The sequence below is a fragment of the Macrotis lagotis genome, chromosome X (assembly GCF_037893015.1).
Source record: "Macrotis lagotis isolate mMagLag1 chromosome X, bilby.v1.9.chrom.fasta, whole genome shotgun sequence".
Lineage (NCBI taxonomy): Eukaryota > Metazoa > Chordata > Mammalia > Peramelemorphia > Peramelidae > Macrotis > Macrotis lagotis.
In genome coordinates, this window is record NC_133666.1 from 661222057 (window position 1) to 661234735 (window position 12679).

At 37.1% G+C, this 12679-nt stretch overlaps 1 protein-coding gene across 5 annotated transcripts in view; it reads right to left on the reverse strand.

Moving 5' to 3' along the window:
* LOC141501378 (piwi-like protein 1) overlaps nt 1–12679 on the reverse strand; it is a 61645-nt gene that overhangs the window by 18742 nt on the left and 30224 nt on the right. For all 5 annotated transcript variants that reach the window (XM_074205276.1, XM_074205277.1, XM_074205273.1 and 2 more), the window contains 5 exons: nt 4924–5050; nt 4572–4689; nt 3633–3747; nt 2275–2462; nt 481–553 (listed from right to left, as the gene is read on the reverse strand). In XM_074205276.1, the coding sequence (XP_074061377.1) occupies nt 481–553; nt 2275–2462; nt 3633–3747; nt 4572–4689; nt 4924–5050 (621 nt within the window). The remainder of the gene's footprint in view (nt 1–480; nt 554–2274; nt 2463–3632; nt 3748–4571; nt 4690–4923; nt 5051–12679) is intronic.

Genomic DNA, 12679 nt, shown 5'->3' on the forward strand with positions numbered 1-12679 from the left:
AAGGGGAGGGAAGTAGTAATCTAGTTGGAGAGACAATAATATACAGGAGACAAACAGATAAATGAATGCTAAGTGGAAGTCCACATTGTAAATACAGTTGAATTGAAGAAGAGGGGAAGAGCTATATTGATATATGGAGTGAACTTTGATTTCATGTTTATGAGGGAGTTAAAGACTTGTGTTAAACTCTAAAGTGGAAAATTTATAAAGATGGAGTGAGGATGGAGTATGAGACAAAGTTAAGGGGCTAGCATGAGCCAAGGCATTTTAGATAAATATTAGCATACCTAGAGAGAACTTTGATTTTAGCCTTTCAAGAACACAGGGTACCTTCAAGTTAAGTAGGTTTCTCCGAGCTAGAATAAGGACCTCATCCCTCAGTTACAAAGTATTTTTCTGGGGAGAAATGCATGACATGTTCTAGATCTTAAACTTTTAAACAGAAGTCAGAAAATGCCTGTCTATCAATTAGCTACTTACAATCTGAGTATCTGAGGTAACCTTTTGCTGCAAGACTCGAAGATAGGCTTCCGTTCTATCATCCACTTCAATCCTAGAGAAAGAATTAGTTTATATTCAGAAGGCAGTATAAGATTCATCTAACTATAGGGAATGGTAGAATTCACACAAATCACATTAAGTTAAGATTTTACATACTAAGAAACAATCCATAGAACCCAAACTTCAAAAGAGTAAAAACAATATATTAAGGCCAGAAATCCAAACTTTAACAAAAGTGATAGCTGACACTTATACAGCATTCACTGTGTGCCAGACCCTGTACCTAGCACTTTGGAGAGGGGTCTTTCATTTGGTCCTTTCAAAAACTGGGAAACCACTTTCTGTCATTTCTGAGGCAACACAGGATTTGAACTCAGGTCTTCCCAACTCTATGCTGTTTACTCTAGCCATTGTGCCACTTATTCATACCCGAAGACAAATGCTACTAAAATGAGAAATTTGTTTTTAAAAACTGCCTTAGACATAAAGGAGAGGGGAGAGATTTCCCACTACTGTGAAAAGCTATTTAATAAAATATCAAATATATTTTAAATGCTACAACTATACTCAAAACATCACATTTCTTGTATTCCAAATAAACCTGCAATTGGGAAGGAACTTCTAAGTACCAGCCTGCCCACATATTAACTTCCAACAACTGTCAAAATGTTTCATCTTTTCTGTGTAAGAGCTAATAACAGCTCACCTACCAGTAGTTCAGGGAGAATTCAAGTTTTACAAGTATCTGAATTTATTGTTTTTCTTTCATTCCATTTGACTTCAGACAGTCTGACTGAGAAATCAAAGGAGGACCATCTGTAAGCAAAAGGATTTTATACTTAAGACTGAAATTTACATGTTCTTTCTAAGTTGGTGCACAGCCTTTAGCTTTCCACTGGGCTGGAGGTGGCAGTGGTTTGGCCCCTAAGACTATGAAGGTAGTAATAGAAGGAAAAAAATGATTCACCTATTTTTTTCCTCTTTTTGTCTTGGGCAATGACAAACAAATAGTTCTTTATTAATTTTCTTTTCCCTGGCAAAGATGAAAGTAAAGACCACTTAGAGAAGGTCTTCCTGGTAATGCTAATTTTTGTTTTTAAGTCTTTTAATAAAGTGGGAGAATTGTAGAGAATTCACTTTTCCAATTCTTCTTAGTGTATGCAAAGGTTCAAAATGATTCATATTTAATGTCATCAACACAGTTAAGAAAAGAAGCTAATTAGGAGGCTCACAAATATTAACATAGCTAAGGACCAAACATTATCAATTCAGTTTCAATCTTACCACACACCCATTTTTTCATATTTATCATTAAATAATGTACATAAATAATAATCATAATATGCATGTATATGATTTTCATAATTATTTAAATGCTCACTTATAAGGGCTGAAAAGAGTAAATGTGAATTTCAGATTTTGTTATAAGTTATTAATCCTTCAGTGTTATAATAATCAAAATGTTTTTCCCTAGGCCTTTAGAAGCAAAATTCCAAAATATCAGCATATCATTTCCCATTTCTCAAATCTGAAAAAAATTTTCCATTATTTCTTCAAACATATATTCAAAATATTATAGTAAATATTGCCTAATATTAGATATGATTTAAAATCTTTATTCATAATCTTAATAGTTTAATTGGTTATTATTATTCTTCAGTCTCATTCAAATATGATTTCTGCAAAATAACCCTTAAGTTATAAATTTAGCATACGTATAACAGTCAACATATAAAATATGAAATAAAAACTGAAATTTATTATTATACTTACATTATTGCTTTTTTCATTTGTATGCCCATAGCTGGTGTAACCTTAAATAGGTTTTGTATTAGTGAATTGGCAGCCTCGTAATTTCTTCGGGTATAAATTAATAACCAATTATCCAGTGGTTTGACACTAATTAATGGAGCACCTCTTGTTTCTTTTGACCAATCTGCAAATTGTGGATTGTAGTCAAACTAAAAGAGAAAGTTTGAAAACAAATTATATGAATAAGCTGTATGTCACCAGCTTATCTGGATTTGAACACTACTGTCATAAGAGTCATGATTATCATGGTTTACAAAAGAACAATTTATTCCTAAGTGCATCTAAAACCGATTTAACAAGAAACAAAAATTAGTAAATTATTTAAATTGTTCAATTCTGGGATAGTACTGTTCTTAAAAATAGACATAACTAGATTCTTCAATAAGATCACTTTTTTTTTTAGGTTTTTTTGCAAGGCAAATAGGATAAGTGGCTTGCCCAAAGACACACAGCTTGGTAATTAGTAAGTGTCTGAGAACGGATTTGAACCCAGGTACTCCTGACTCCAGGGCCGGTGCTTTATCCACTGCGCCACCTAGCCACCCCTTAAGATCACTTTTTATTATGACTTTACTGCGTAGAAAATTGCCCAATTAGTTACAAAATTTTTTGCTTTTCTAAACTACCATTTTCCTTTTAAAATAAGGAATATAACTTGTGTTTTACAATATAAATTAGCACTTAAAAAACAATGATGCTTCTTGAGAAAGGCTTTCTGATGAGTGTTTAATCCAAATTTACTAATTATTTCAATTCTATAAATCAACCTTTTTGATACACTGTTATAAAAATAATGATCTGACATAGGATTTTAATAACAAAACCACTTTAGATATAAGTAACTAAGAATTATTTCATTAAAAACTAAACCACTAACCTCTAGATTTTACAGAAGTCAAATATTTCTTCAAGTGCTGTACATCAAAATCAAGTTTCTTCTCAGTATCCTAAGTGGTAACCTCCCAAAAACTATAACAGCACCTCCATTTTAAAAATCGGTCTTGTGCCCAAAATAGTAAGTAGGTAGAACCACATGGCACAATTTCCTTGGCAAAAGTGTCCAAGGAGTCCAAGGTATGTATGTTTGTATGTATAGAATATATCTACATACATAAATATATGGTAGTACTGTTGATTATGTATTTGGGAAGATGATATATAATATATAATACAATCCGAGTTCTAACAGTCTCTTCCCTATCAAGTCCCCATCCTCCACCCTTATCATATGGTACTAGTCTTAAATTTTATGACTGAATTAAACTATTTTATTTTTAATCAAATTAACTTTATAAGAAAGCAACTTAAGACATCTTAACTGTTTTTCCTCCTTGGTGAATCTTTTCTGCTTGCAATATTCTTCCGGAGAATGACAGTAAGTTGGAGTCAAAGCTCAAACCCCAGTCACGAAGCTCCTTCTGAACATTGTCATCTCTGCATTTAAAATATTAAAATATTCATAAAACAAAACAAAGCAATAAATATAGCCCCCCAAGGAAATTATTTTCTAATAATTCTTAGGATCAGTGGTTTTAGATTTTTTTTCTTCAAAGTATTGTTTTATTTTTGAAGAAATCACAAAATGTCACATAAATTTGCTATCAACTTGTTTTGTTTCCTCTAAAGTTTCTGATCTTCAGCTTGCTTTCTTCTACTGAATCATTATGCAAAGCAGCTTAATTACTAAATTTGCTTAAAATTCTGCTGTCCTGGGTAGACCACATATGAAATACTATATTCAATTTTGCACACCAAATAAGGAAAAGTCATTGTTAAGATGGGTAAGATCCAAAGGACAACAACCAAAATAATGAAAGGCCTTGAGTCCATGCTATGTACAGCACCGGTACCAACTAAAGACTTGGGGATTTTATTTTAGATGAAACTTGGGGAACACATAACTGTCCATACTTAAAACTGAATATCTGTACTTGACCCCAAAGGAAGAAGTTGGAGAAATGATTGGGAGCTATAAAGGGGGTAGTGTTAGCCTTAAGTTTTATAAAGGACTAACTATGCAGGGGCTACTTTGTGACTGTTTGTTGGACAGGTTTTCAATTACGGGTTGTTTTGAGGTCCTTTCCAACTCTGAAACTCAATGGGATACTTCACTCACTAGATATGATGAAACTAATGAAACTGTGACAATTTATCACATTTGTAATGAATTGTAAATGCATAGAAAATTTTAAAAAATCATTTAACCTATTATAGTTAACAGAAGACCTACTTGTGAATATAGTTAACAGAAGACCTACTTGTGAATATAATCAATGAGTCTTCCAACTTCACGCTGCCTTTGTTCTGGTGTCAATCTTGTATGAACAGCTAAATCTTTCATCACATTAAAATCATTGCGCATTTTGTCAGTTAGACCTTTAAATGAAAATATGTACAAATATATTTATTTGAAGAAGTAACAATCTGGTTAAAAAAATAAGGAAAATGGGGGTAAGAATGAGAGCAGAGCAATGACAGTAGACAGGGGAGAAACTAAAGGAAACTGAAGACCTCAAATAGAGACTAGAAAATCTGAAAGAGTTAATTACTCTAGAAAAAGTTGTGTAAGTACAGAGATGGTCAATAAGCAGAGCAAATAAAACTGAATACCTGTGAGGAAGCAGAGTTCAGGCATGAGCAAAGCAGGACCGGGTAACACCCCACCAGGGCCCCTCCTCCGCTTGGGCTGGCTGACCAAAACGGGCTGTTTTAAGTCGGTGATTTCTGTGTTATATTGCTATTTAACAGAAGCAAAAAAGACTATCGATGACCATTAAGAAATATCCTGTTAGCCACAGTAATGAGTAAACTTAAGTACTTTTGAAAACAAGAATGGATGCTAATGGCTGTCTCAAGTTATTTGTTTTTTAAATCTAACCATGAAACCATTACAGTTTTCATACCTTGAACATAATAATGTCACCCTTTCCCTTAAGAAATTTTTATGGTTAAATGACATTAACTAGAACATTCTTATTAATAGGCTTACTGAAAACTCAGACTTCTAACTGCAATATTAGCTATGTTAAGAAGGGTTCTTTGTGGTATAATGAAAATAGACCTGGATTCAGTAGTCAGGAGATCTAGGTCTGATTCCTAGTTCTGGTACAGACTGCCTTTGTGCCTTTAAGTGGGTCGTTTAACCAACCTGGGTCTCATTTTCATTACTTTTTCAACTACATGCAACGGTAGTTTTCAATCAACTTTTTACAAGGTTTTCAGTTTTACATTTTTCTCCCTCCCCTTCAGACAGAAAGCAATCTAATATGGCTAGACATGTCTAACCACAAATTCATATTTTAATCATGTTGTGGAGGAATAATCAAATCAAAAGGGGTTTTTAACCATTGCAGAGGGAAAATAATACATGAGATTTTTAAAATACATAAAAAATATGACTTTTTAAAAGCTGAAGCCAGTAAAACTTTTAGAATTGACTTTGATTATTTTGCTCCTGAAATGAACAAATCCAACATAGTTGATCATCACCCAATGTTGCCCTGGTACAATGTTCTTCTGGTTCTACTCACTTCATTTTGCATCAGTTCATGGAAGTCCTTCCAGACTATTCTTAAGTACCACCTCCCTCAATTCTCATAGAATAGCATTCCATCACATTCATATTCCACAATTTGTTCAGTCATTCCCCAATTGATGGGCATCCCCTCAATTTCCATATTTTGTCTCCATAAGAAGAGTTGCTAGGATGTTTATACATATGGGTTTTACCCTTTTCCATGATTTCTTTGGAATATAGACACCTCTAAATAAAGAAATGTCTTTGTAGTTTCACAAGTCATATGTCAAACTATTAAGTTTTAGTCTTTCTATTCTCTTTGCTCAGATCTTTTCACATAAAAATCTTAGCACCTATAAAAGGAATTTAACTCTAATGCGATTTTAAGGAAACCTGTATTATGAAACCAAGTTATACATAATTAATGCTAAATCCTTCTTCTAATACTTGTAATAAAGGCATATTGTACATTAAAAGAGAGGGTGGAGTCAAGATGGCAATATAAAGGCAGGGTTTCCAGTAAAACTCATTCCTCAAAAATCTCCAAAAGCCATCAAATTATGACTTTAGCCAAAATGTAAAGGGGCAGAACCCACAGAAAGACTGAGTGATACCATTTCCCAGTCCAAGACAACTTAGAAGTTCTGTGGGAAAGATGTGTTTCATTGGAACCAAGGGGTTGGAAAAAAGCTGTGGATGCAGCTCAGGGATCATTGGGGACAGCCTGAAGGGGTGGTGAGAACTCTGCCGCACCAGAGTGAGTGCACTGAGGAGCACTGGCCTCAGAGCAGCCCTGTGGTGAGAACCCTGCAGCAAGAATCAGGGAAGCCAGTCTGTACCTCCAGAGCACAGCCCACAGGTGGTAAGGAGGTCAGGGGAGACTGCAGAGCTCTCCATGCTCTTCCTGGGGCAGGACTCTGCTGTTTGCCCACACTCAGATCCAGGGTGCTGTTTGAGCTTCCATAGAGGAAGGACTCTCCTCACAGCTCCAGGGCAGAGGGAACACCTGTGGTCATCTACATATCAAAGCACAGGCAAGAAAGCATAAGACCTTGGAGGAATTAAAAGTCCCAGTGAGGTATCCCAAAAATCCCCCAAAGCCTTGGAAGTATGGTAAATTAGTCTTAGGCTGAGGAAATGAACAAAAGAAAAAGAATCTGACCATAGAAAATTACTTTGGTCCCATGTGAGATTCAGATGATGACAAAATTGAAGCTTCTATATCCAAAATTTCCATGAGAAATAGAAAATGGACTCAGGCTATGGATGAGTTCAAAAAAGACTTTGAAAAGCAAGTGAGGGAGGTAGAGGAAAAATTGGGAGGAGAAATGAGAGCGATGCAGACAAAGCATGAAAACCAAGTCAGCAGCAGGTTGGTGAAAGAAATGCAAAAAATATTGAAGAAAATAATATGTTAAAAACCAGCTTAGGACAAAATGGGAAAAAGCAACACACAAGGCAAATGAGGATAAGAATGCCTTATAAAGCAGAATTGGCCAGCTGGAAAAGATAAAAAAAGCTCTCTGAAGAAAATAACTCCTTCAAATTCAGAATAGAACTAAAGAAGCTGATGGCTCTGTGAGAAATCAGAAAGAAATACAACTCTTCCAAAAAGAGCCAAAAATTAGAAGAAAATGTGAACTATTTCATTGGAAAAACAACCAACCTCAAAAACAGATCCAGGAGAAATAATTTTACAATTATTGGGCTACACTGTAAGTCATGACCAGGAAAAGAGCCTAGACTTCATTTTTCAAGAAAGTATACAACAAAATTTCCCTGAGATCCTAGAAGCAGAGTATAAAATAGAAATTGAAGGCATTTATTGGTCACCTCCTGAAAGAGATCCCAATATTCCAGGAATGTTATAGCCAAATCCCAAAATTCCCAAGTATTTTCTCAAAAGAGAAAATACTAAATGTTGCCAGAAACAAACAATTCAACTACCATGGCTCTATAGTCAGGAATACACAGATCTAGTAACATCTACATTAAAGGCTGGTAGGACTTGGAATATAATATTCCAGAAGGTAAAAGATCTTGGTTTACAACAAGAATCAACTACTCAACAAAACTGACAATCCTATTTGGGGGGGGGGGGAGGAACTTTCAATGAAACAGGGGACTTCCAAACTTTGCCACTGAAGCAACCAGAGCTGAACAAAAAGTCTGATCTTTTAAGTACAAGATTCAGGTGAACCACAGAGGGGGTGGATGAGAAAGCCTAACTATGAGGAACTTACTGATACTGAACTGTTTGTATTCCTGCATGGGAAGAAGATACCAATAACTTCTATGAACTTTCTCATTTATAGGAGCAGTTAGAAGGAGCATATACAGACAAGGTACAAGAAGGAACAGAATATAATGGTATAATATAGTAAAAAGATGGGAGTCAATGGGTGATAAAAGAAAAAGTACTGGGAGGAAGACAAAGGAGAGGAAGAAAGGACTAAGATATGTTAAAAAAAAATTAGTAGTACAAATTGATGAATTTCTGTAAATTTTTATATGACAAACTTCCTTTTGGATTCTCTCAACTGTAAGTACTAAATTCTAAAGCTATCTTCAAGATCAAATTCAGATAATTTTCAAAATTATTGACAAAGTTTTTGCTCCAATTTCTATTTAAAGTATATTTCTCACCTATTTCTCACTCTTTAGAAATTTTTATTCTCTGTGCTGGTTCAAGCCAATGAGGAATCCATTAGGGAGTTATTCGTCTCCCTTACTTTTTTATCACTACTCATATATCATATGACAATTCACAGGATTTCCCACTCACATCTTATGATGTACTATCTACAAGACATTTAACTGTTTAAATCTAATAGCAGTTTGACTATGTGTTGACCTTTCAATAATGACTCCAAACAAATTCTAGAGTGGCAGAACCCACAAAAAGCCTAGATCCTCAGGAAGCGTCTGTTGCACCAGGTCAGAAAGGGCCCGTGGTGCAACCCAGGCTGTGCCAGAACAAACCAGTTCCAGTCATCCAGGAACAGACCACGAACTGGGGCCAAGGAAGCAGTGTCGGGTTCTAGGACTCTCAACCCAGGGATCACTAAGGACAACTTGGAAGGTCAGCAGGAAAACTGACACACCAGAGCTAGTGCGGAGCTGAGTCCAGTACAGGCCTCAATGCAGACCTCAGCTCAGACTTGGCCCCAGGGACCAGAAGCAGGCAGAAAGGTTCTGGGCAGCTGCTTCCAGAGTGCTCAGCCCACAGATAGTAAGGGGTTGGGGGAGAGCACAGAGGTCTCTCTGCTCTCCCTGAGGCAGGACTCTGCTGCTTTGCCCATACTCAGATCTGGGTCGCAGTCTGGGGCCCCCTACTGCCATAGAGCAGGGACCCTGCTCACAGCTCCAGGGCAGGGCGGGGAATGCTTGTGGTCATCCACAGACAGAGCCCAAGCCAGGAGAGCAGTCAAGAGTTTTTCATAAGACTTTGGAGGAATTGAGAAAGTTTTATGGAAGGTATCCTTGAAAAGAGCTGCAAAACCCCTCAAAAGCTTGGGAAGGTGGATCCTCCACTGTGGAAGCAGAACCCCACCTTCACAAAGAGCTAAAATCAAGTCATAAGCTGGGGAAATGAGCAAACAATAAAAGAAAAAAAATCGACCACTGACAATTACTTTGGTCCTGTGGAGAATCAACACACACACACACACTCAGATGATGACAAAGTGCAAGCTTCTCTATCCAAAGTGTCCAAGAAAAATATGAATTGGTCTCAGGCTCTGGAAGAACTTAAAAAAAAAATCAAGTAAAGGAGGTAAGGAAAAAATTGGGAAGAGAAATGAGAAAGATGAGAGAAAATCATGATAACGGAATCAGCAGCTTGGTGAATGATATACAAAAAATACTGAAAATATAAAAACATCATCTTAAAAACTGGTTTGGGAAAAACAGTCCAACCTTAAAAAAGAATTGTTCAGATGGAAAAGGAGATACAAACGATCTCTGAAGAAATTATTTCCTTAAAAGTGTAGAATGGAGCTAAAGAAAGCTGATGACTTTGTGAAAAAAAAATAAAACAAAACCCAAAGAATGGAAAACTAGAAAAAATGTGAAATATATCTCATTGGAAAAATTAGCTGACCTGGAACACAGATCAAGTAGATCATTTAAAAATTATTAGACTATCTGAAAGTCATGACCAAAAAAGAAAAAGAGCCTAGATATCATTTTTCAAGAAATCTTGAAATCTGAAAGGAAATTCTTGAAAGGAAAACTGCCTAGAAGCAGAGGGTAAAATAGAAATTGAGGGAATCCACTAAATACCTCCTGAAAAAAAATCTCAAAATGAAAACTGCCAGGAATATTATAACCAAATTCCAGAAGTCCCAAGTCAAGGAGAAAATATTACAAGCAGCCAGAAAAAAAAACCAATTCATATATCATGAAGCCACAGTCAGGATTACACAGGATTTAGCAATATTATTACAGGCTCGTAGGGCTTGGAATATGATTACAACTGAGAATAAGCTCCCCAGCAAAGTTGAACATCCTCTTTCAGGGCAATGATGAGACATTCAATGAAATAGGGGCCTTTCAAACTGTCCTGTTGAAAGACCAGAGCTTAACAAAGCCTGAGCTTCAAGTACAGACTCATGTGAAGCATAGAGAGGGGGGATGGGAAGGGCAAATGATAAAGTATTTAATGATGATGAAACGTGTACATTCCTGCATGGGAAGAAGATATTGATAAAACTCATGAACGTTCTCGGCACAGGAGGGAGCTGAATCTAGGATGTTAAGATGGAGTTAATTGGGGGGGAAGAATGTATTGGGAGAAGGGGACGAATAAGTAAAGTTATTTTATATCCAAGAGGCAAGAAAGTTTTTGCAATGCAGTGGGAGGGGGAAGGTGAGGGGGAACGAGGGAGCCTTCACTCTCATTTTAAGTGGCTCAGAGAGGAAATAACATATATACTCAACTGGGAACAGGATTCTATCTTACCCTGGAGGAAAATAGGAAAGGGATAGGAGATGGGGGACAGGAGAGGGAGGGATTGTAGTGATAGAGGGGAGGGAAGACTGTGGGAACAGTCTGATACAACACAGTTCTATCTAAGGAGGAAGAGGATGAAGGAGAGAGAAAAAATGGGAGGGGGTGTAAGAGACTGTTGCAACATTGTATGGCAGTACTAGCCTGAGGGAGTCAACACCTGCTGGATTAGAAGAGGCTATTGATTAGCACCATTGCATGGGAGTACTGCCAGGAAAGCCAGGGAGGGACAAGGGGAGGGGGTATTTAATCCCTTGCTTTCTGTGAAATAAAGAGAGAACTGCCATCTTTGTCTCTCTGCTCTCCAGTGTTCACCTGAATAAAATGATAGGTTAAGGAATAAAGTATAATTTAGCCAGCAGGTACCTAACATGACACTCAAGCATGGGTCACAAAGGCATGAAATAAGCATGTTTGGGGCCATCTGATTGGAGTCCAGGAGAAGGACCAAGCAGAAACACAAAGAACCATGCATCAAAGGACTGAGCCTTTGGGCTGTCATACAAGTGAGGAAAAAGCTTCCAGGTAACATCCCAGAGCTGAAGATTCTGGAGAAGGTAACAGGGTAATTATTATCATGGGGCAGATATTAAGGATATTTAAAAGGGAGTGAGAGCAAGAAAGTATAGAAGACACAAAGTACGGAAGAAAAACAAATATCAAGAAAGGCCTAGGATTACTCTTACAGAACCATCTAGTAGAGAAACTTCAGCATTACAAAAAGCCATTGAAAGGACCAGAAATGAGGGTGAGAGTTTGGGAGACTTAGGAGCTGAATTTCAGTCATATCCTGTTATTGAAGAGCAAGATCCTTCTAATCCAGGAAACCTTAGGCGAACATATGAGCCAGTAGATATAAAGGCAGTCAGAGATTTAAAGAAGGCAGTGGAGGAATACAGGGCAAGATCACCTTTTGTCCAGTTGCAACTGGATACTCTTGCATACTCCTTATTAACACCTAATGATTGGAAGCAGATAGTTAGGGCATGTTTATCCCCCGACAACCTGTCTTTTTGGATGACACTGCAGAACAGTGTAGACAGATGGCTTTGAAGCATGCACGACATCCCAATGCCGCCACATATTACGAACAACTAAGTGGCACAGGTCAATTTTTCAACACAACAGACCAACCTGTGTAACGAATGCTTGGGGACCTATTCCGCTACAAAATGAAAAGAACCATTTGCACTTATTAGACATATGATAAGGCTTTGTAGATTTCTTTGCCCAGTTACAGGAGGCGATAGGAAGAACTTTAGGAGATGTAGCAGGAATAGATGTATTAATAAGAATGATTAGCATGGGCTAATGCAAATGCTGATTGTCAGAAAGCAATGATTGGCTTTGAAGGGATGCCATCATTGAGGAAATGATTCAAAGATGTGACAGAGTAGGGTCTCAGCTGTATCATGCAGAACTGATGACAGAAGCATTTACTAACATGCACAATGGAAATAAAGAGAAAAGGACTTGTTTTGTGGACATTTAAGTATTGATTGTTAGAATGCCCTAAGAGCTAATCCCAGAAAGGTCAGGACACATTGTCCTAAAACACCTTGCCACCCAAAGTGTAAAAATGGCAGGACACTGGGCATCAGAATGTAGACAAAGAAATTTAAAATGGGGAAATGGGCCCTCTCTCAGTGGCCCCTCAGAAGCAATCCTGGGGTATGACAGTTCAGGAGCAGTAGGGGATGAAATAGAAAAACCAGTATGCAGCTTTGGCAGCATGTTTAAAAGTGCTGGGAAATTTAGGGTACCTCCACAGGTTTATACTAAAGTGCCTATTAATCCTTTAGAGTGGATGGATAAGGAATGTGCAATCATTTTGGCTT